The 25636-nt window shown below is 36.4% G+C and overlaps 1 protein-coding gene across 1 annotated transcript; it reads left to right on the top strand.

The window, feature by feature from the left end:
- The first annotated feature begins 19083 nt into the window (after positions 1–19083).
- On the top strand, positions 19084–22724 carry LOC129265663 (fatty acid-binding protein 5-like). Its single transcript, XM_054903630.2, has one exon. It carries the CDS (start codon positions 19478–19480, stop codon positions 19895–19897), a length of 420 nt encoding a protein of 139 aa, XP_054759605.2. The 5' UTR covers positions 19084–19477; the 3' UTR covers positions 19898–22724.
- The last annotated feature ends 2912 nt before the right edge of the window (positions 22725–25636 follow it).

Below are 25636 nucleotides of genomic sequence, written 5' to 3'. Positions count from 1 at the left end.
ATAGAAATCCTTAAAAAGGCAGTTTTCGACTCACTGTGTGGACACGGTAGGCGAAATGTGACTGCAGCATTTCATGATGATGATTTTGTGCCAATGATCTTTAAAAAAACAAAAAACAAAAACGAAAAAAAAAATTTCAAAGGCGGGGCCCATAGTGACTATATTGTTTTATTCTGTTTATTGATGCTAAAGTATAGGGTCAAAGATCCAATGAAAAGTGCCATTTTGTTTGGGGTATAAGATGAAGTGATGATCACTCGTGGCAATCGATGTCACCAGATCCGCTAACATGAATGACCTTATCATGAAGATAAGAAAAGTGGCAAAGAGAGGAATACAGGGACATAAATAGAGCATGAAAGAAAGAGAGAGTGTAAGATAAAGAGGCCTCACCAAAGCTTTTAAAAGAGATAGCTGTGGGGAACTTTCATTTAAGCTACGCAAACCAATATTCTCTTATCCCATTTAATTCACAACATTTAAACCAAAAGACCCACTGAGTTTCGCACCAGGGGGCCGTTTCATTAAGCTATTCGTAAGTTAAGAGCGACTTTAAGAACGACTGCATGGTGATCCTTTCCTAAGCGATAAACCATCGCCTATGTTGTATACCATTTATCAAAAGAAATGATCACCAGTCGTTTTTAAAGTCGTTCTTATCTTACGAACAGCTTTATGAAACACCCACCAGGACGCAGAACGCCTTCAAGAACATAGAAAATGTATTGTCAAATGCACGTCATGATAATGAGCTACCAAGAAGTCTTTGTCAGAAATAGGTGAATCAAAACAGCAGTTTCGGCTTGGACTCTCGACAAGTGACATATTTGCAATATTTCATCTGTTCCGAAACTAAAACAAACTGCTGTTTCTCTTCACCAATTTTCGACAAAGACCTCCCAGCTGCTGTCATTTATTTCAATGTATTTTCAATGTTTTCTTGAATTCGTTCTGCATGTTAGTGCGAAAACTAGCTAGTGATGCTCAAGGGGAAACCCCCAAATGATAATTGTGGCTATATCTTACAATAGAGCAATGTAGAACTTTTGGGGGGAATTGTGAAACACGAGAAAGGGAAGAGAGAGAGAGTAAGAGAAATGTGTCTGAGTGTGGGTATATGTCGCGGTCAGTGAAATCAAAGAAACACAAGTATGGCATGGGATGGTTTGGTGAAATCACGAGGCATTGACGAAAGAGTAAGAGAAATGTGTATGTGGGTGAGTGAATTAGTGAAACACGAGATATGGAGGAGAAAGTAAGAGAAACGTGTGAACGTGTGTGTGTGGGTAGGTGGGAGAGATATTGAGGGGAGAGTAAGAAAAATGTGTGTGGGTGGGAGAGTTAGTGATACGCGATGTGTGTGGGTGTGTGTGTTTAAGTTAGTAAAACACGATATTGGAGGGAAGAGTGAGAAAAAATGTGTGTGGGTGGGAGAGTTAGTGATACGCGATGTGTGTGGGGGCGAGTGATTAATCAAACACAAAATATATATCAGAGGGGAGAGTAAGAAAAATATGTGTGTGGGTGGGTGTGGCAGGCCTGGGGTGTGTGTGTTTAAGTTAGTGAAACACGATATATGGAGTGGAGAAAAGAAAAAATATGTGTGTGTGTGTGGGGGGTGAGATAGTGAATCAGGGGCAAGGAGGGGACAGTAGGACAGGTGTTTATTTGGTTGTGTGAGTTAGGTAAAGACGAGGCATGGAGGAGAGTAACATACAAGAAAATGTCCGTGTGGGTTTTAAGTTATTGAAAGACGAGGCCGGGAGGGGAGAGTAATGAAAAGAAATGTGCGTGTGGGTGTGCGCATATATATTGAGAACACGAGACATGGAGGGGGAGTACAAAAAATTGTATGTGTGGAGTGTGTGAGCCAAGGGAACACGAGACAGGGGGGGGGGGGTAATAACAAGATAGTGTGCATAGGTGTGAGGGTAACTGAAAACACGAGATATGGGGGGGGGGGGGTAAGAAAATTGTATGTGTAGGGGTGTGATTCAAGGAAACACGAGACAGGGTGAGTAGTAACAAGATAATGTGTGTGGGTGTCCGAGACTCTAATGTGTGTGTGGATGTGTGAGTTATTGAAAACAGGAAACATAGGGAGAGTAAAAATGAATGTGGGTGTGGGTATGGGCGTGTAAGACAGTCAAATTATAAAATAAATCCCCCTACACCAGGTAGAGTTGCGTAACTCTCCAACACCTAGCAACCATGGTAAATATATATATATATATATATATATATATATATATATATATATTGTAAAGAAATGGATGAAGAGAACAATGGTAGGCGTAGCTTAAATCAAGGTTCCCTTAAATCCCTTAAATCAATCTACCCTTAGCTCTGGGAAACCTTGATTTAAGCTACGCCTACCATTGTTCTCTTCATCCATTTCTTTACAATATTTAAATAAAAGAGTTGCCAGAGCTGTTGTACATGTATAAATTTACACACACACACACACTCACACACACTCACACACACACACATATATATATATATATATATATATATATATATATATATATATATATATATATATATATATATATATATGTATATATGCATATATAGGTCTAAATGAAAGATGGCGCCCTGTTATCAAACTTCCTGAACTTCCATTTCCCAAACAAAAATACATCAGGTTCGAGATGATCCTGACACAATCAGAAAGTTATGTCGTCTCTTCTTTGGTTATCATGATCAATGCCGCTTCTGCCGGGCTTTCAGAAACCATCGGGCGATTCATTAAACGCAGATTGGCTATCAGACGATCGAATTTGTCTTGTAGACTTCAAAGGATTCGGAATGTGCGCCAGCTCGACAGGTGAGGATACTCCCGGTGGTGGAAAGGGTTTTCAAATGGTTTTAAACTAGTCTTGACGCGAAATAGTCAAATTTGCGGAACTTAAGCACTTAAAACGTGTTCACAGCAATCATAGATTTTACCCACATTCATTAATAATGTAATTACAATACAGATTGCAATATTTTGTTAAACACAAACAAACAGACGCAAAACCAAAACCAGATTAGTGAGTATCCAAAACGGGAGAATCTCTTTTTTTCTGTTAACTTCACATAATGTATTAGAGATTCATTAAAAAACCAGATAACAAATAAAACTATTATTATACTGTATAATGTAACATCATTATCATTATTTAACTCTGCTTTCACTTGACATCCTGCGAGAATATCGAATATGAATTGGATTTACCACCAAAATATCTTTAGTAAACGATATCACCTCCCCTGAACATCAATAAAAATATTGCCCTAGTTTTCATGCATAAATCGCGTAATGTTTAAAGCTCAAAGATCTCTAAAGAAATCATACATGTATGTCTTATATGGGAACACATTATCATCTATTTGAGAAAGTCAAGAGAAACATTTGGGTAGAACAGGGTATTAAAATAATGAAACATAGTAAACCTTGAACTTAATGACTCAGCGCTACGAGGAATAAAAGAGAAGTAAAGACTTTAAAACGAATGAGAATACGAAACCCTACATAAATCATTTAGCATTATTATTGAGATTATCACCTTCACATTTAAAGTTACATAATCAGCATGAATACGTTATTGGTTAGGCTAAAGTCCACATGGATTCATCGAGCATTTCACTCACATCGATCCATTCAGACAAAACTTAAGAATTGATGTCATATTTTGATGAATTCTCTTTTTTGAAAAGACTGCTCAATCACGCATTGTAGCACCATTAGGAGTCAGGGTCACGGAGGCCGGCCTTTAAAGGGATGGTCTGCGCTGAAAATATATGTATATCTAAATAATTAGAGTAAAATTCACCGAGCAAAATGCTGAAAATTTCATCAAAATTGGACAACAAATAATGAAGTGATTGGATTTTAAAGTTTATCATTATTTTGTGGAAACAGTTATATGAACATTATCATGAATATTCATTAGGTGGGCTGATGATCTCATATCCCCACTTTCCTTTTTCTTATGTTATTACATGAAATCATAATTGATTCATTTTTTCATACATGTGTAAATGATATGTCTCCATTATGGTGAAATAAGTTGCGGCAATAAATAACTAATGCACTTAATCATTTGTCAATCCAATCGTTGTAGTTCTTGGTAGAAAATGTTTGAATAAACCTAATTTCATATAATAAAATACGAAAGAACAATTGGGGATAAGACATCATCAGCCCAGCTAATGAATATTCATCAGACAATGCAAATCTGATGATTTGTTATTTGTTATCTTATTTTGATCAAATTTTCAGCATTTTGCTCCGTGAATTTTCATCTATTTATTGAGATATAAATATCTTCAGCCTGGACCATCCCTTTAAAAAGCGTAAAGTTGCATTATGTTGGTCTGTGTCTCCCCTCCCCCCCCTCTCTCTCTCTCTCTCTCTCTTTCTCTCTCACTTTACACTTCACTCCAGTAATATTATGTTGCTTTTTATTTTGGTACTCTATTTCTCTCGAGCATGCGTAGATGGACCTGTTTACGCTTGTGGTTATTGGCAGGCTAAATGTCCCAACTATTCTGGATTTAGGGTAATAAGAATGGATTCGACAATTCCAAGCTCTTGTTTCAATATGATTTTCATATCTTTGTGATAATTTCACCACACTCTTGGGAAATGCTGTTTCTCTCCTCTATTTTGGACCAAATCAACCCTATTTTTAAGTTAAGGAAAGGTCGGTTGTCGGATGTTTATTAGTACAGACGCCTAAAGCTCGACAATGATCGAGTGATCGAATTACATCAAATATCTTCACGATGAAACCTCCCAGTACCGAATCCTCTCCACCGCAACCGATCACGTAATTAAATAGTCCAAACAATCGTCAAAATAATGATCGTCACACACAAAATGTCACTAAATCCCTTTGTAAGTGGTGGGATTTTGAGGAAGGATTTGGTAAAGCTTATTTAGATATGATTTTCCACGGTGACGAGTGTTCCCATCCAGTGCCAAATTCAGGGTGGTAATAAAGGGTGCCTTATCACCCATTTCCCTCCTAAAATGGCGTCCTAACATCCGCGCTATGTTTTAGTGTGTCCATGTTCCCGCCAAATTAGTTAGGAGATAGTACGTACGAACATGGGCCCTTCCACGGCAAAATCCCTCGATCCACCATTCGTTCCGGTAAAATTAATAAACTGCATGGATTACTCCATTTGACAAGCGCACTGAACTTGAGCTCCTACAAATTATCAGTTCAAACAACAAATACATATCAGAAGTAGGTTACATTTGGGGGTTACATTCTCTGTCTTTCCGAACGCTCATGTAAGGTCAGAGGAAGTCGAAAAGTGCTCTTACTCTTGTAACGTTCTTCTTAGCCAAGTTCTGGGCCCCTTAACACAAAACCTAGTGGTTGATTATGGGTCTGATTTTTACGATTTTCCATATATAATACGCAATGCAATCAATCGTACAAAACAGCAACATGGTCAATTGCAAAGTTTTGTGTTACGAGGCCCTTGAGTTCCCATGTTGATGGGATTCGGGTTGATTTAACGATCATCTCTAGCTTGCTCTGTCTTGCATTGGAAGACAAAATTAAGGTACTTCTCTGCATGGTTTGTTTTGGCTGTTCCTTTCAATAAGCAACATGAATCTCTCGGAGCATGCATGCACTTTCTTTCTTCCCTTGTTGTTTTTGGCGCCCTTTCGCAAGACGAACATGTAAAGTACGTCACTTGAATGACTTGATTCAGATTATCTCGGACAACACTTCTCATGCGTCTTCAGGTTTAGACACTGTACGGATTAAAACCACATGTGATAATTTATAACACTTTCTTTCAATGAACTTCAATATAATCATGACAAAATATGTCAATTACTAGCTTAAAAAATCTGGCAGTACTTGATATGAAAACATATTCGAACCAGACTTAAAAGAAGTATGTTGTCTAAAACAATCCCATAACTTGGAAAATGCGTCAGCTTATACTCTGTCATTGTAATGACTTTAAAAAGGATAAATCTGCATCAAGTCAGTATCATTGATATCATTTTCTACTTGCGTACATACTTGATGTCATTTCCTTTATACATAGTGTACGTGCCTTTTTGTAGAAGACTACGTATTAATCAGCGAAGCAAAATTTACAAATTACCCAACGCCTCCACATAATCAGCAAGCGAGGCATCTCTTACGCATGACAGGAGTATCAATTTTGATGTGCCATGCAGTCGACTTTCTCACATCATGCACATGGTACAATGGATATTGTTTTGTTTGCTTACTAAGAAAGCATTAAAGTTTTTTTAAGAAAGCAAACAGTTCAGTCAAAGGGCCTGTACGAATTGGATTCGAACCCTGGTCCCTATATAGCAAGCCCACTGTTCTAAAATTGTATAATCATAAGAATGGTCAGCAGAAGAACCATGATCACGTGACTCTGGATGTAATGTTATGATCTCATGGCAAGATGACCATGATGACAGGAGGGCTATGTTGCTGAGATGACTTTGCCATTGAGTGGAGAAAGAAAATAGATAGCACTCCAGTAGTCGCATCATCGAAACAAATTCATGTCGATCGAATGGTTTTGGTAACCGCAGCATTAAGTAATAGACAGAGGCCCGGATCATTGCCATGACTCCCAACACAGACCCATCCAAGACAATGGGACAAAAAAAAAAGAAAATTCATTTTAAAGTTGTAGGTTAAGAGCATATTGACTGTAAAAAAACGATGATAGCTTTCTGTATAAGTATGAACAATGCAATTAATTAGGCATAAAGTACAGTAACAGTGATAAATAATAATTCGTTTCTCCCTTTTTATGTGTCAACTAAATAATTTAAACTAGTGTTGAACAGAACAAATTGATATTTTTTCAATAGAAATTAGATTGTGTACGATGTCAATAGTTTTTCCCCTTGATTTTAGACGTTTCTGCGATAAATCTATATATAAAAAAAAATGGGAATTCGAACAAATATGTTACAAAGGTATTTTCTCACCATGAAGTTTTGTCGTGATCAACCTGATGATCGCACGTAAATTGAAGACATATTGAACATGAAATAACATGATATGTCCTAAACATTTTTCAAACAATCGTAAAATACACATGCGAGGAATTTTCTCGTTGCTACACTTTGCCTATACGTCAAACAATTATTGTTCATTTTTTGGCGCCGATTTTTTTTTTAAGTAAAAGGGCATTTCCATTCATCATCCTGGCTGAATCTCTCAAGACATACGCGTCGTTTCATTATGGATTAAAAATTCATCTATCACCAACGGGCATTGCTAGATAGAAGGGAAGCAACAGCTCTCGTGAATTATTGATGGAGATGGTAACCGGATATACCGATGGAAGTCACGGATAGACCTACTAATGAAGTTTTTAATGAGTCATGGATAAGCAGTTTATGAAGATATCAATAAAGTGTCTTATAAAGTCCGGATATATGGTACGAGAACCGTCTTGCCGATTCATCTAAACGATGTATTATATCGTTTAACTGTTTTTTTTTTATACCAGACATCCATTCTACTTTCTTATCGTATCGAGTACCCCCCCCCCTCCCCAGAAAAAAAAATACGAACAAACAAAACAAAACCAAAACAAAACTACGAACAAAACAGATAAAACGAAGTAATGAAATCAAACAAAAACAACAATGCAATGAATGGAGCATCATAACGGTTGATCATTGTTTACGCCGTTGTATTTTGATAATGTCCTTAACCTTTTACGACTCTCAACGTCCTTCGTGTTGATTAAAAAAGCCAGTTTGTTGCAAGTATTGTATGAACAGTAATTCGCTGGGGAAAAGCAATATTCACTCTATTAATAACGCTTACAAAAACAATCACATCGAAAGCCTTGAGATATCATATTGAAAGATACTTTTTTGGCAAGGGAATCAGTAAGATAATTGGACGCTTGGAGACACAAAACGATGAGTAATCAAAGCTTATCACTTTTTGTAGTGGGGTGAATGGTCATTATCAAATCACCACTCTAGAGCCGACGTTTAAATTCATATTTCCAGTTCGGGTGCACACTAATATCATAACTGTAGGCTTATACACACACGTTTGTATAAGCGGATCCGTGCCATGGTGCCAGTGGCTAAGATACTGGGTTCGAAGGTAGTGAATTTTTTGTTCTAGGGGTGATTTAGAAACACACAAGCGCGAGCTTCCTCTCCTTTCCCATCTTCCTCACCCCCTTCCCCCGATCCTTCTTACATCCATACGCACACCCATACACACACTCACCCACCACACCCTCCCATATACCCATACACACCCGGAGTATCCCTCTCCCTAATCACGCACAAACACAACACCCTAACATAAACCTCCAAAGACACCCTCACGCACTCTCTCTTTCATCCATAGACATACTTCTCTAGGTGTTTGATCTTTTCTCTTATTCTTACTCAGTTTATACAAAATATGATAGTCGGTATATTGCAATGAAGTTTAAATAAATGAATGAACCAGACCTAATACATAATTTGCAAATCATGAATATCGTACTTTCATGACAGTAACTTACATTATTTAGATATAAATCAGTAGCCTACCAAACAGTATATAGATCCCAAAACTAGACAAACAAGCATAAGATCACATTCTCATCCTACTAGGGAAGATCTATTAATATACTTATTGTGATTTTATTAATGTTTAGTTCTTATAACTATGATGCCTGATAATTTTCCGATGACCTAAGAGGATGATTTTCTGCGTTTTTAAAAAGATGATACACATCTTGAATTTGGATTGAATTCTGATTCTCATAACCACAATAGTCCGAATATGATGTTGGATATAAATAATTAAATAACATGGAAACATATTTTCTTTTACCATAAACAGTGTATCGTGATATTATTTTACAAGTAAATGAAATGAACAATTCATCTATAGATTGGACAAAAAAAAGAACAGTTCTGTCTTCTATATTCATTCTGGAAGCTTATCAGAAGTAGATATGAAGTAATTCTTCATCATGAAACTAGTTTTATACATGTATTGAAATATAAACAAATTAACTAAATCAATTTTCAAGTTGATAATTATTTATTTGTTAGCAATCCGAAATGCGTTAATCCTTTGTAATCTTTTATCATACCATAAAGGCTTTAAAAATATTTCTTTCAGCTTTTACTGTATATCTCAGTATTCACTTTCTCGCCTTCTTTTCTCCCTCTCTTACTCTTCCCCTTTATGCCTCTGTCTCCCTCTGTCTCCCCCTCTCTCTCTTCATTCTTTTTTGTCTCTCTGTCGGAGTCTTGAGCATCATCGTGTGACGACTGATCAATCCCAATTCCCAATCTTTCCGTTCCGCTCGTAAAACTTTTCTTGTTCGAACTTTTCGTCGCAAAAGTTTCCATGCTCGTTGCCACATGGCTGCTTATCCTCCCGGATTTTGGCTGTCTACCAATCTAGTTCATAAGGTCAGAGTCCCTCCCACATTTTGATTTTCATTTCTGCATCACCATTAAAATTGTGACGCCATCCTTCGCGGCATCGACGCACGTGGCGGTAACCGAGACAGGCCCTTCGCGGGTCGACCACCCTCCCGTCGCGACATCACCGTGATCGTCTTACAGCCGAAAGGTCGACAACCACCGATAACCCAAGAAATGAAATTAGAACGACCTCCTCCAGCCACCACTTCGCTCTGATACCCGTGTTCCCATTGAGAAGAAATGATATTGTAGTAAACATGTTTTGACACATGTGCCCGACATCGGGCTTCTATTCGAGAACCACGACACGGAATGTTAATTGAAACCGTCATTGAGCTTTTGAGTAACAATGTGCTGCCGGTATTCATGGCGTCTGGCAGTGGAGTTTGAGACATTATTTGTAGACATTTCTATACTTCTTTTTTTTTATAATAACATTCGCTAGCGGAGAAAATATGGACGCGAGACTGTTGGCCGGAACATGATGCTTTCCTCCATGAAAAGTTAGAATCCCCTTATCGTTATTTTTATCAACATTTTGGGGGGTAAAAACTAGGTTACAGTGTCAGACTCATGGAACGTTCACATGGCAAAGATGGCAAAACGAGTTGGAGCACGTTTTTATTCGTCTAAGAACACTGGCGGCCTAACATGTTTTCCATTCTACTTGATAAAAGTTGTCTTAGAAGTGTTGATCCGACACTCGGAAGAAAATGAAGTTCATGAAATAGATTTTCTTTTTTTAAGTAAATTATTATTGAATCAGAAATGCAATTTTAATCCTCCAGTCATTGAGACAAAATGTACTCTAGTCTATTTACTTTGTCTATTTGGGATAAATACTGGCATGACTGGTGTATCAATAACCTATGATGTGTAATATGTGACCTTTATATTTTTATTTGAATTTGGAATTAAATGGAAGGTAATGCTATTAAAATATCGAGAAGAGTTCTTATTACGCTAAATATAAACAGATCAAATCATTGTGTCTACAAGCCAACAACTAAGTGATGTGTGTTATAGGTTGAGAATATTTACAGGTAAAGCTACTCTCATTATATTTGTGACAAAGAGAGATAAGAAGTACTTTTAATTTCATGAATTACCCTCGTAATGTACAAATGTTAGCTTAAACCCTACTTTGAAACACAAAAGTAGGTAGATACTTTGACTCCCACCCACCCATCCACTCTCCCTCTCTCTCTCCTTATTCTCTCACTCACTTGCATGATTAAGAATGAGTATGAATTTCAAAGAAAGCACACGATGACAAATTGCCTCACACCCAAGCTAACCTAAAAACCTAAACCAACTCTAACAACAACCACAGAAATCCCCGGACGCAGATGCTTACATAATTCAAGTAAACGGTAAAGGAGTTCCCTTTGCATCCAAATTACTTCATGTTCCCATGTTCACGAACATTATTTTCTTTTCTTCTTAACCACTTTGAGGGTTGGTAAGACAAGCTAGCCGACCGATTAATGTCTTTCCCAGGAGTGGAAGTTTATTAACTGACACAGTTTTTTTTTCTTAGCTTGCCATCAGCATGATCAGCGGGATCATCGTCACACTCAGGCCGGGTATCGCAGCGCCTGCAGCCTCAGTGTATCGGTGCGTTCACATCTCTCATACCATCGACTTGTCTACACTGTATTTAGTTGGTTTCAGTAACGTATTGGCAATGCCCCTTTCTTTCTACTATCAATATCCATAATCTCACAAATTCCGATTCTCAAACATATTTCCCCCTAAAATATAATTTCAAATTTTACCACTGTGATCTTTAAAGGCCACCGCACACCTTACGACTGTTCACGATCCGATTTTGGAACAAGTCGCTCTTTGCTCATTTGCTGAAATTGTGAATGGAACATATCATTTTATTTGAGGTTAATGTTAATTGAAAGAATACTAATATAACCATTTTGAAAGATTGCAAGCCTTTATTTTGGAGTAAAGGCCAAATTAGTTTCAAATCGTAGCCAATCGTAAGACTGCTATAACGTCATTACGACTAGATATTAAATTTGCTTTTATTCTAAGAAGGATGATAGCATAGTCACAAATTTGAACATAGGTATTCGTACGATGATTTAGAACATTACACAGTAAGATATTCCAAGTCTCAATATTACCATCAAATTCTATTACATTTTATTCTGAAATCGGGTCGCAGACCAATCGTAAGGTGTGCGGTCGCCTTAAGAGTTTGTGATTATAACAATCCATTGCGATTTTTTATTTGAATAGCTATAGCTATGAATTGTAATATTCATATAGAATGCCTACATGATCGATGATTGGTGGCTTGCACCTTGGTAGTTCTTATTTTTAGACAACGCCAGTGGAACCTCCCCCTTAAGGACGTTCCACAGTTATGTTTGTGCGCATCATGATCTGCGCATATTTTACACTCTGCGCGCTGACGTCACAATGGATGAACCACGGAAATATTTCCGTGGGATGAACAGGTGATTGATCAGCTGTAGGTATGAGCTGATTGTTCTCCTTAATTATCTGCACTAATTTCAGATCCGATGTGTTATTGTATGAAGCTAATAAACTGGACCTATTCCATGGACCATTTTTTAAAATTCCTCTACAATTTCAAAATACTTTACTCTGTAGTAGTGCTTCAAAGTATGACGAATATGACCCCGAAATTGAATAAAATGTAGAGTGCTTTGGAATTTTTCCTCACAATACAAAGCTTTTCGGCGCGTATTAGGGGGTTTAGAAAGCACATTTGCTCTAATAAAACTGCTGATAGTTTGAAAACAAGCACATGAACCCATGTTTTTTAATGTTTGCACCTCTAAGGTATACCTTCTTCCACAACTTTGTAAAGTTTGGTGAAAATGACATGGATTTTGAATAAAGTGCAGCATTTCTTATACTTCTCAAGTTTATTATTGAAATTTCACAATGTTTGAGGTTGAGTTTTTTTTTCTTTCGCCCAATCTCTGAGAATTGAGAATGCTGTTAGACTTAAAAGATCAAATAAATATTAAAGTAAATAAATTATCCATCATGAGGATACAATTATTAATTATAATGCGAAATTTGATGAAATTTTCATGGATTTTGACTGAGTAATAAACTCTTTGTTGTGATCTCGTGAGGTCTAAAAATGCTTAAGTCTTTTGAATGCGCAATTCTTATAAAGAACATCCATTTGGGTGAACTTTAAAGCTATATAGCAAAAAATCAAGCACATGGACCCATGTTAATTTTTGCATATTTGGAATATTCAGGTGCTAAAGTATCTATCTGCAAAGTATGATGAAAATGACATGGATTTTCAATGTTTGAGAGCAAGACCACAGAACCATTCGCATTTTAGACGGTATTATCAAACTTTTGCTTGCTTATGTTTTCGGCGCATTTGGGGCTGTTTCAAGCCAACTCGCAATACTTTGGACAGTGATAATTTAAAAACGAGCACATGGACCTCATATTTGTAGTACATGTAATTTAACGCCTTCAACATATATTCCTTTAGTAATGTAGAGAGTATGATGAAAATGACATGGATTTTGAATGTTTGGGAGCAGTTAGAGCTACGGAACCATTCGTATTAGACATTTTGGACGGTATTAGATTTTTGCCGGTTTTAGGCGCATTTTAGACTGCTTCAAGCCAACTCGCAACACTTTGGACACTGATAATAAAAAAACGAGCACATGAACCCCATATTTTCCATATTTTAATCTCTTCAGAATATATTCCTCTACAAATCTAGAGTTTACGATGAAAATGACATGGATTTTGAGTGTTTGGGGGCAGAACTACGGAACCATTCGTATTTTAGACATTATTGGACGGTATTAAACCCTTGCCTGTTTTAGGCGCATTTTAGACTGTTTCAAGCCAACTCGCTATATTTTGGACACTGATAATTTTAAAACGAGCACATGAGCCCCTTATTTTTAATGTAATAACGTCTTTAGAATATATTCCTCTACACATCTGGATAGTGTGAGTAAAAATGACATCGATTTTGAATGTTTGAGAGCGGAACTACGGAACCATTCGCATTTTAGTTAGACGGTATTAAACTTTCGTTGCACGTTTTCGGCGCATTTTGGGCTGTTTCAGGCCAACTAGCAACACTTCAGACACTAATAATTTGAAAAAGAGCACATGGACCTCATATTTTTAATACTTTAACGCCTTCAGAATATATTTCATTACTAATCTGGAGATAATGATGAAAATGACATGGATTTTGAATGTTTGGGAGTAGAACTACGGAACCATTTGTATTTTAGACATTTTGGACGGTACGTTTTTATCAGACTTTAGCACGTTTTCGGCGCATTTTGTGCTGTTTCAAGCCAACTCGCAATACTTAAGACAGTGATATTTTAAAAACGAGCACATGGACCCCACATTTTCAATATTTTAACGTCTTCGGAATAAATTCCTCTACAAATCTAGAGAGTAAGATGAAAATGAAATGGATTTTGAGCGTTTGGGAGCAGAACTACGGAGCCATTCGCATTTTACACGGTATTATCAGACTTTTGCATGCATGTTTTCAGCGCATTTTAGGCGATTTTCAAGCCAACTCGCAAAACTTTGGACACTGATAGTTTAAAAACGAGCCAATGGACCCCATATTTTTAACTTCCCTACACCTTTGAAATGCATTCCCATACAATTTTGCCGAATTTGATGAAAATGACATGCAGCTTAAATATACTTTCTTGATTTTCAAGTAAATTCACGTCTTCTGAAGATTTGTTTTTTGGAAGTTTATGTACCATTCTTGTCAAATGAGGGCGCTGCTGACTCCAAATAGATATAGTTTTGCCAATTAAAAGATATTCTCCTACTTTAATATCCACTTGGTTACATATTCTGAAAGTTTGATGAAGTTTGCTGCGATATTGACAGAGTAAAGATGATTTAAACTCAATTGGTGAATTCGTGAGGTCTAAGAGAGGCATAATTCTCTTGATTGCGCAACATTTCATATCATTCAAATACGGCGACTTTGAAGTCCCGTAGAAAAAAAATAAGCATATGAACCTATATTATTTTTTTGCAATTTTACAATGCATAGATACCAAAGTAACTCTCTGCAAAATTAGGTGAAAATGACATGGACTTCATTTTAACTGTGGAACGTCCTTAACAGATTTATAAATTGTTCTTATGAGCACATGCATTATCATGATAACTTCTCTTCAACCTTTTAATGAAGTAAACGTAGCTATTTAAAATCTTTATAAATCGAACTAAATACGAACAAACTAACAAATTATGAATTACAAGTGGGTGATAAAAATACAAAATCTACTCGTGATATAATGAAATAATTGTTTTACCAACTGAAACTTTCAATGTATTTAAATGGAAATGCATCCAAGAAAGACATAAAATAGTGTTCAACTTGTTTCAATCTATAGTGATTTAACTCGGCCTAACCATTACTCAAAAAATTTATGTATTGAAAGAAATGCCTGTCATGGCCGTGGATTTGGTGAATGACACACTTAACAACATTGGCGGGAAATATTTGTTTGTTTTCTTTAATACGTTGCCATCCCCAGCACATGTAGTGGAATCTAATTTCACGGTGACTTTAAAACTTAATTATCTGCCTTCGTGTGAGTTTATCAAGATATAACTAAACTACAGTCACACAAGCGAAAGCGAGTCCAAATCGATTGATGGTATACGTCATTGAATAATAACGTAATCGTTTCGATCGGACTGGAGCAGACTTGGTCGATGTGACTGTATGAGCTTGGAGTGATGCCACACATAATGAGTGCGACCCTTTGTTGTGAGCCTAAACACGGCTTTCAATCCGTTGGTTGAGAAGAAATTATCAGTCAGCGTAAAAGAAACTTTTTTTTAATTCCTTTCCCGGGGGATTTACGCCATATACCAACAATGTTCTGTCGTGCGGGCTAGAAGAATGATGCACTTTACACCATGCCCTGACCTACTTTCTAAAAACTGGAACACCCCATTTCACTTGTAATGGTTTCATGTCTTGTATGTGGGTGTTATTAGTGTTTTTTATAGTCTGGAACCTCTTCCTTGCTGGTTAGTTTTCTGATTCCCGGAAGGACAAGAAAGCAGACAACGTACTCGGCTGATGATAAAGATCAATGACTATTAGGTACACTCACTTCGACTGAGGAGTATTATCGCAACAATTACGCCTCGAAACACTGCAAAGTTACTCTCTATAATTGGTCTGAACCTGCAAGGGAACTGCTCAATAAGCCTATGTTAATTTCAGTGTTGCAATAAAGACGTAACAAAAGTGTGTCAGATGGTTTATCTTAAAGGAGACACCTAATTGGGAAAGGTCATGTAACATAAATTTCGGTTTTTGTTTTTTTTAACAATATATTCGTGCCTCACTGAAGATTTTACATGTCTACATTGACTCATTTAATTTTCATAAAGCAAATGCGTCAGCAGTCTGTAAAATTCGTGAGCGGCAATGACTCCACTCTTATTTTTATCAATTGTGTTGTTTTTACGACGAAATAAAAGTAACCCTGCAAATAGTGGTTACAAGTATTTTAATAGCACTTTCTGTCTCCTTGGCTGTCTGTCTACATGACCTATTTTTCTTTATGTTAAAACCAAGATCTTAACCTGATAAAGCAATACCCGTGTCTACAAGTTTTTTTTAACTACCTTACTGTAAAAAGTTCTATCTCTGTATTGGTGTCATTTCTTCAGAATTGAAAGAAACTTATTTTTCCCTTAACCATATTCACCGATGATTAATATGGATAGGTCAAGTAAAGACATAATAAAGTATACACAGTATATTACCAAGTAGACAACAGCTAAGAGATCGTGACACAATTTGGTCAAAGTGGCGATATGGGTACTAATTTAGCTTTTATTTTGTCTATTCAAACTTTCCTTTGTTATCATGTTAAGGATAGTACAATTATTAGATGTGATTAGCATATTGATGGTGCTCACATTGTTGGTGCAGGTTGACCTATTTGTTCGTTATACAATTTTGGTCGGATTGCGAATATCCCCACCCACTCCAAAATATGCATTTTTATTCGTCTTTAATGTGTTTTCAATGCAAATATTCATCTGCATATTATCTTCTTTTTTTGCGCAGGTACATAAAAGTGTTAAAAAAAGATTAATACAATTGTAATTCACAACCGGGAAGTAAAGTAGAAAAAGGAATTACATTACAGAAAGCTAAGAAAATGATTTTTAAAACATATTTTCAAGCATATTTTTAAAGGAATCATATACATCGTATATATTCCAGTTAAAATGTGGACCGATTCTGCACTTGAAATAAGTTAAAACAAAACAATACAAAACGTAGCAAAACGCCATCCATAATCTCGATTTAGCTGACCTCAACCTCCTTTTCTGTCGCACCCCTCGTCTACCACCGATCGAAAGTTGGGAATTTTCCCTTCCCGGCATCCCCAGCGGCACGACTTCCCGTCTTCCTCTCCCTATCCTCCTCTTATCACGAATGTACCGTAAAGTCGGTCAGTCGACCCGGGTTCCAGGGGCCAAACTTTTTATCCATGTTCAACACCCCATGTCCATAGCCGAGGGGCAATATTCCTATCTGGGAGATATTATTAATTCTAATGCGGTTCAAGCATCCCCTTCTTCTGCGATTTATATGAATAATTTATATGGATCATCCCCCGGCACCAACCTTTAGGAAGGGGGAAGAAAAGAGTTGTGCCAAGAAAAAGAGAGAGATGGGGGAGAAAGAGTGACAGGGAGAGAGAGAGAGAATGATAGGAAGGTAGAGAGATGACCGCCATGTTTGAATGTCCTAATTAAAGGTCAAGTCCACCCAATAATACCGTTGATTTGAATAAAAATAGAAAATCAAACAAGCATAACGCTGTAAATTTCATCAAAATCGGATGTAAAATAAGAATGTTATGACATTTTAAAGTTTCGCTTATTTAAAAAAAAAATGATATGTACAGCTCAGAGACATGCAAATGAGACAGTCGATGATTTCCCTCACTATTTCTTTTGTTTTTATTGTTTGATTTAAACAATATTTCATTTTTTACAGATTTGACAATAAGGGCCAACTTGACTGAACCATGTAGTATTAAACAATGCTGATTCTACAGGTTCAGAGAAGAATTAATCGTCGTTTCACTTGACAATGTGGAGAAAATTCGAATATTTCATATTTCACATAATAGAATACAAAAGAAATAGTGAGTGGATGCCATCATCGGGCTCTTCATTTGCATACCGACCAGGATGTGCATATAACTGTTTTGTGAAATTAAGCGAAACTTGAAAATGTCATAACTTTCTTATCTTACAACCAATTTTGATGAAATTTTCAGTGTTATGCTCTCTTTTCATTCAAATAAACTTTTTGTGGAGTGGACTTGTCCTTTAATACTCGAATCGATGAATCGTGAGTGTTGATCACGATAGGTTACAGAGATTCATTCACTAAATATAGCCTAACCTCAAGTGCTGATGATCGTCATTGTAGTGTAACCTGAGGTCAACGAAAACAAAATAGTGACTGGAAATAGACGAAGGGGTTTTCTTGTTGGATTGCGGGGACGTAATAACCCTACTTGTGACGCTTTAAGATCTTCAATCGCACATGCAGAATATAATAGTATGCATCACTATCTGAATTCAGAATAAGACTGGAAGACGTACTCATTTTCAAACGCATAAGTATTTGAGAACTTGTCATCTCTAAACAGTAACTGTGATTTTCAGTGATGACGGCAATACCCTCGTAAATCATAACTGAGTCAAACTGATTTTCTCGATGACTCAACTTATAGTAATAGAGATCCAAAAATACCTTTTTTTCTATTTTAAACCAAAAATATATTTAGCTTATTATAATTGACAGGATTGAACATGACTTTCATATCATTTTGTCTGTAAATAGGGTAAAGGGAGTAATAACATGATTGAAGATTTTAATTAATTCGTTCAAGAAAGAAGTATGCGTTATGTACATTATTGAAAATGTACAATGCGTTTTGGCATTTTAGGATGTCATGAAGACTTTGCACTGACCTCCCCCCCCAAAAAAAAAACACACTTTTGGTTAGATGTTTCTCCATATATGACAGTAAGTATTACTTATATACTCAAATAAAAAGGTAATATTTTCAGATCAGAATTAGATGTAACTAGCTTTTTTTTTATCACTTTGTAAGTTAGATTTCTTTTTGATCTTCATAGAAGAATAATTGTATAGCAAGTTCGCGTGGGTAAATTCATACTTTTGATAGGAGTTGCCGACAAAGAAAAGAAATGGTGGCAAAAATAAATGATGACCGATGTACGAAGGAAAAACTAAATGAGCGACTTGCAGAAGAGGAGAAATTGAATGAGATTGGTATGCATCTGCAAGTAACCACGGAATCAGTGGCTCGTTTGGACGTTTATTGCTCCACTCACAGAAGTTGACGTGGCGGAATCTATCCAGTATTTTCGACCAATCAGAGAGGAGGGTTGTCATAACAGTGAAAGTAGTGCGCCAAATTCACCGGAGAGCCAACCGCCGTGAGATGGAAGCTCTTCCAATCGACTGCATCGTCTGTTCCATATAAATCGCCCTGAACAGCGTGCACAGATCAACAGACTGCCTGATAATCCTCGCACCAGACGAACCAGTATCATATTTTTCTACTTTGCATCAATCGGCAGACAGGAGATGCGTTAACACCAGCTCCCAGTCATCATCGCTGAGTTATGCGAGTCGGGTTGACGAGGGATAGCCCGACGTTCACTCCCAAGAATTTCGGTCTCAATCCAGCTTAATTCTTGCCGAACATTCATGTCACTGTTTAGTCTGTCGTCATCTATCACTCTGAGCTATCACTGGAGTTGGAGTGCAAATACTCTTTCAGACTTCAAAGCATTAATCATCGTTCTCTTCAAAACAAAACTCTAAAATTGCATTATTAACTCATAAATCATTACTTGCAGCTGAATATCTGTTCTCTATATTTTCTAAATCATCGAACAAGATATATATTTGTAACAATGTCACTTCTAATTGGCAATTGGAAGCTTATCCGTAGCGAGAACTTCGAAGAGTATCTGAAAGAAATGGGTGTAAATGCACCGATGCGGAAGCTGGCGGTTCATATGCACCCTTCTTGTGACATCACGCGAGACGGGGATTCCTTTAACATCAAAATGAACGTTCCTGTCATCACTATACACGAGCAGGAGTTCACCATTGGTGTCCCGTTTGAGGACCTTCTCCCCAACGGCCTGAAGCAGATGACCATCGCCAGACTGGAAGACGACAACAAGATTAGGTTTCTGGAGCAGGAAGAGTCCGATGAACCACACGTGGTCGTTCGGGAAGTCATTGATGGTGAGATGATCATGACCTGTTCCAAGGGCACTGTAAAGTGTACCCGAGTCTTCAAGCGATCTTCGGACATCGAAAACTGAGCCGGACAAGGAGATTGATCACCGCAGTCAGCTCCCGTAGCACACACCGACACAAGTTCCAGACAAGTTGCAGCATCGCAGACATCCTTTGGTAACACATGCATAAAAGTTTTAACTGTTATAGTCCTGTTTATAGTCTGATAAGTATATTGTAGCTTCACTTATATTAACAGTGTTCGCATGTACCACTATCAGTAGGCCTATATATTTCATTTGTGGCTTCCAAAAATAGAAATGAAAGAATTCTCAAATAAGTTTTGTTCTTGTTGGAAACCACATTAACCCCTATCATCTGTGTGCCTAGTGAGTAAAAAATAAACTGCCATAATTGCCATCTGTCCAGATAGACATGTCCTTTGCACACGAAAAATGATTCTGTTGACGCAGGACTGTGCGGAGGTTGACGCGGTCTTTGGTTCTCTGACGCACATGGTTTTAAAGAAGACAGAGCAATCTTTGGTGGTTATAAGCTACATTGTGCAATGGTTTGAATAGAACAGTCACTTCGTGTGCAATGGACAACAGAGAAATGACATAAAATGCAGCACCTTTACCGTCAACGAAGTCTTTGAAAGGCCACGTAGTTTGTGAATATGGAGAACATGTTGAATTCATGTTAAAACCTAAGAAACGCAGCTGCTATTCACGATGTGTGTACTATCACTCTAATCTATATATATTTGTATATTTAGAACATCATTTTTGTGCAGTACTGTCCTATAATTAGAAAGACCAAGTTAAAAATCTTTTTCATTATGCCTTTTATTCTTATCTGTAAATACGAGTTAACGTTATAAGAGTTTCACTCATTTTCGTCTGAGTGTGTACGATGTGTGTAACTTAATACATTAATAGCATTGTGATAGAGATAATGATTAATGAATTAGGCGTACGTTGTCAATTATATATTGGCGGAAGAACCTGACGAAAGTTTCGAGTAGAACAATTAGTCAATTTTGTTCTCAGCTCTACTTCGTGAGAACAAAATATTTATAATTGTATTTTTGATTAAATAAAAATATAGAGACATTCAATCGGAGAAATTAATTTGATATCTTTATCACAGGAAAAATATGAAATCCAGGAAGCAAAAATTAAACATACTTCATTGTTTGCATTAATCTACAATAAGCAGTAATGTTTTCTGGATACTGTAAGTAATTTAATTGAAATAAATTCAAAATAATTCATTATTCATAACACATTTTTAAAGATACTTTGGCGATTTGGCGTGTAAAATGACATTTGATTTTGCAATATTTGTGTATTCTTCCTTCGCGTATATACGATGGGGGCGATCTCAAGGCTTCAAGTCAATGCCAGACTTGTAAAAGATAACGGCATCTATTAATATCTAGATATTATCTGTATATAAGGATGTTCCTTTGCGTTAAAACGTTCATTTAGGAAATAATTGAATGGATGTACATGTAACTTGAATGCTTCGTTTAACGAGTTCATCAGCAACTGAAGTGATTTATTCTTAACAAATGTTTGATATGCTGCATAAATTGTTGTGCATTTTAGCTTCATATATGATGGAAGATTTAATTGCTCACTTCTGTAAAATGACACAAAACCCTTTGAAGTATAATTTATTATTTTTTATATGTGAATAATCACATACTTAAATCAAATTGTTATTCTTGCACCATTCAATGTCTAATTTGCACAAATCTGAAACGTAAATCTTAAATGTTGTTAATGGTATATTTTGTCTAAAATGTGAATCTTACATGGCAAACAGGATTGGTGAACATAGTGTTAATTTTTTGTTACTAAGAATCTTAACAGTTCCTACTGGAAAGAACACAGCCTTCCAGAGTGTGTGCAACAATGTATTCACAGTGTGGAACAATGTGAAATCACCCTCACACTGTTAAATTTCAGCATTACAACAGTGTGAATCACATATTCACAACCATGTGAATACGTGGTGTCACACTGTCGAGGTGTCCACAGTGTGAAAAATATCTCAAAACTGTTGAATTTGAGCATTTTAACAGTGTGAATAATAAGTTCGCATAGTCCACTATGTGGACACACTGTGTGAAACTCTGTTCTTTCCAACAGGGCATGGATTCCATATTTATTTCAAAATGTTGGATAAAAAGTACGGGGAATATAGTTATTGAGAGGTTTTATTTAAAGTAAAATCTACTCACCAAACCATCGATTTCTGTGACCAATCAAATCGTATGCTACAGTCCCACCAAGGAAACCGATTCCAAACCGACCGATGGTATGTTATCGGAAATAATGTAATATATGGTCGTTCAGGAGTCAGTCTCGCTAGTATGACTGTGGCGTTATAGTGATTATCATTCCCAATGTTTATGATTATATATATATATATATATATATATAGGAGGAAGGAAAAAACCAGTCATCGCTACTCGTGTTGTTTGGGTTGAAAAATATGAAACGTCGTTCTATGGTACCTTTTCCCTAAACACGTGATATTAAATAATTATAAATGTATCAATTGTGATTTATATATGCCATGTACTTCATGTGAGATTGACCTAAAAGGCACGGTTTTAGCAAATTATTCAATTTACTTTAAAAGTAAATTGTGCTGCTCTGTGTTTTCAGAAAATGTTAGTGGTGTTGTTAGATTTTTTTCCAAGAAAGAAATGTTCAATCAATTTGTTTCATTTGAATATTTTCTATTAGTGAACTGTGTATTGAGGTATACTGGTTACTAAATGAAAGAAGAGTACATTTTATTCTAAAAAATAATTGTCTACACCATGGCCGTATAGATTTTCAAACAATCATACCGTTTCAAATATACAAAGTATTAAAACAGCTAAACCATAATTTAAAAAAATGGCGTTCCATTCGCTTTTTTTTGTTTATGCAAAAGTACACTACAGTTTTAGTAATTGTATTCTATTGGTTTTCATAAGCGTCACTGGCCTTGGTCGGCTCGGGCATATTATTTTTAGCAGATGAGTCTTAATTGACTTGAAAAGAGATGGGATGAGTGAGTAAACTTCGTTCTGTATGCAATTATACTAATATGCCTACTGACAGAAGACCTTCACATTTTGGTTATCCGAGATTCGAAAAAAACCCATCAAAACACTCACCCGTCCCTTTGCCGGAAAATACTACAGTTCTAACTCTCTTTCTGATTTTCATCTTTCTCTTCTATTCTTCTCTCTCGCTCTCTCTATCTATCTTTCTTTGTATACCTTTTTCTTCATTAATTTTCGTAGGAAGGGGCAAAAATAGGAACAAACAAAATTAAATCGATATAGTACCGTAGCAGAATTGAAGGTCAGAGACATTCTTCCGTCAAAAACTAATGATGTCAAGGGATATAATAACATTTCATGGAAAGTTGATGTGTACGCATGCGCGTGAGGTGCTCGTGGACCGTATATGTGGAACGGTCAAGTTGGCATGCTTCTTTTAAAATATTCCAGCTAATTTTTTTACATAAACATGTTAAAGTTGATGTATGATTGCCGTTGTTACTTGTGATTTTAGCGATAAATTGAATATTGCATGCCATGTTGCTTCATCAGTTATATGCGATAATTTTATTTCAGATTAATGCCATCAACACAATTCATAGGAAATATCATTTATGGCCATCAGCCAGTTAGGATATAAAAATTCAGAATCAGTCATACTTTGGCAAGAAATTATTGTAACATACTTAGGGCTGCAATTTTGTACACTTCATAATTTTCATATTCTCATAATTCAAAAAAAAAATCTTGTACAACTTAACCTAAAGAGTTATAATACATTTATACACAACGGGACCTGTTTCTCGGCTGTAGGAGCAACCATTTAGCTCATTCACAACCTTACACATACAAACTAAAACACGCACCCACTCACATGTCCCACACGTGTAAGTTTGGTTTATTTAAAAAAAATACGAAATTATGAGGCTTATCCATATTCAAAATGCTTCCAAAATAAAAAGCGGTGATAACTTTTCTGGAAAAGGCACTGTTAAGTAATACATGTTAATAAACCAGTAATGATATCAACACGAACAATACCACTGATTAAAGAACAACTGATCATAGCAAATCTGGAATGAAATTAATCTCTACCGAGAAATCGGTGACAAACGGAAAAAAAATTAGGAATTCTTTCTTGAGGGTCTCATAACTCGATCGTGATCAAAGGCATGAATCGATGTGTGGACGGTCTCATTAAATTCAATGTTATCTGTGAAAACTTATTTTCCAGTGCTGGCGTGTGTGTGTGTGTGCGCGCGCATGAGAGCCTGAGATGGGTCATGAGTGTGTAAATTAAGTGTGGAGAGTTGACATATTGTGCTTGTGCGTGTATGTGAGGGTATATGCATGTGTTGCGTGTGTTGGATGGAATGTGAGGGTGGGTGGGTGTGTGTATGGGTGTGTTTGTTACGGTATATGTGTGGGGGTAGGGTGAGCGTGCGTGTGGGTGTGTGTGTGTGTGTGTGTGTGTGAGCTGGCATAAGTCATTCAAGTAAGATAACCCAACTTGCATTGCATGTAAAAGTACTAGGCAGTGCGTATATAAATATTAGTGGGGTGTGGATGGTGTGTGTGTGTATACAGTATGATGTTCTTTCTTCGACATTAGACATCCTGATCCCACGGTTTTCACTTTTTTCTCCAAATTCTGACTTGTGGATAATTTAAATTGTTTCTTTCTAGATCGGACTTACAACTTAAACGTTCATTGCACACGGTAGAATGAGACACATCCGACAAATATCATTCCACATTACTCCAACGCATGCATGAGGTTATAGATTTGATCCAGATATAAATTTGTAATACTTGTGTATGACGCATTTAATACGATTACTGCAGTGGCTGGGATAACAAAAAGGGGATGTTCAGATACATGTACTGCCAAAATTGAATTAAACAACTAGCTTCCGAAACCAGATCAACGGTTATACGATCTTATTATCTATAGGGTCTTCGGTGACAACATGTCAGTTCATGAATTAGGATTTAATAATGCGATAAACATGCCATGTTACACGATGTTGCTTTACTTGTTTACCATCCAAATGTATACAAATATGCCCAGGGCGTATTACGTCAACCGTGGATATAGTAATACATCAAAAATACCATGCATCTTCTATGTCCTATTTCTGACCCGCGCTTCGCCTCTCAGTGGCGTGAAAGATAATAAACATTTCAATGTTGCTATTGCATTGGCGATAACATGTTTGTTGTTAAAACTACCTCAATGAAAATATCTCGACAGATTTGCTTAAAGTTTAAATTCCGAATGTGTGATCTAAGGGGGGGGGGGGCACTGGGAAATTTCCTCTTAATGTATTTATAAAGACTGACTGGGACTTAGAAAAAAATTCCCATTTTTTAACGGTCAATTTTTATTGAACAAAATTTGGATATGTCTTTGCTCTTTATTGGCCATTTGTTTTTTCTGATTTATTTATTAATTTATAAATTCTTTGTTTGTCCATTTCTTTTTGAAAATTGTAATTTTTTTGCACCTAGTCTCAATTTTATTGTTGAAGAGCCTTGGAAGGATCCATAGCAATATTTCTAGTAATTAACTTTTCTTGTTATTGTTTATTATTTATTTTACTGTTTAACTCTCAGAATAAATTCAATTTTCAATTCAATTCTTTATTCTATTTCCATTCAAAACATAACACAAAGTAATATAAAGTAATACAAATCAAGTACAATTTTACAGACGAGCATTCTTGTAAAGTGTGGATCCCCTTGGAAATGAAGA

The sequence above is a fragment of the Lytechinus pictus genome, chromosome 7 (assembly GCF_037042905.1).
Source record: "Lytechinus pictus isolate F3 Inbred chromosome 7, Lp3.0, whole genome shotgun sequence".
Lineage (NCBI taxonomy): Eukaryota > Metazoa > Echinodermata > Echinoidea > Temnopleuroida > Toxopneustidae > Lytechinus > Lytechinus pictus.
This window is presented reverse-complemented; position numbering and strand designations above follow the sequence as displayed.

Coding starts and splice junctions, on each gene's coding strand:
- LOC129265663 (XM_054903630.2), top strand. CDS start 19,478: ATGTCACTTCTAATTGGCAATTGGAAGCTTATCCGTAGCGAGAACTTC.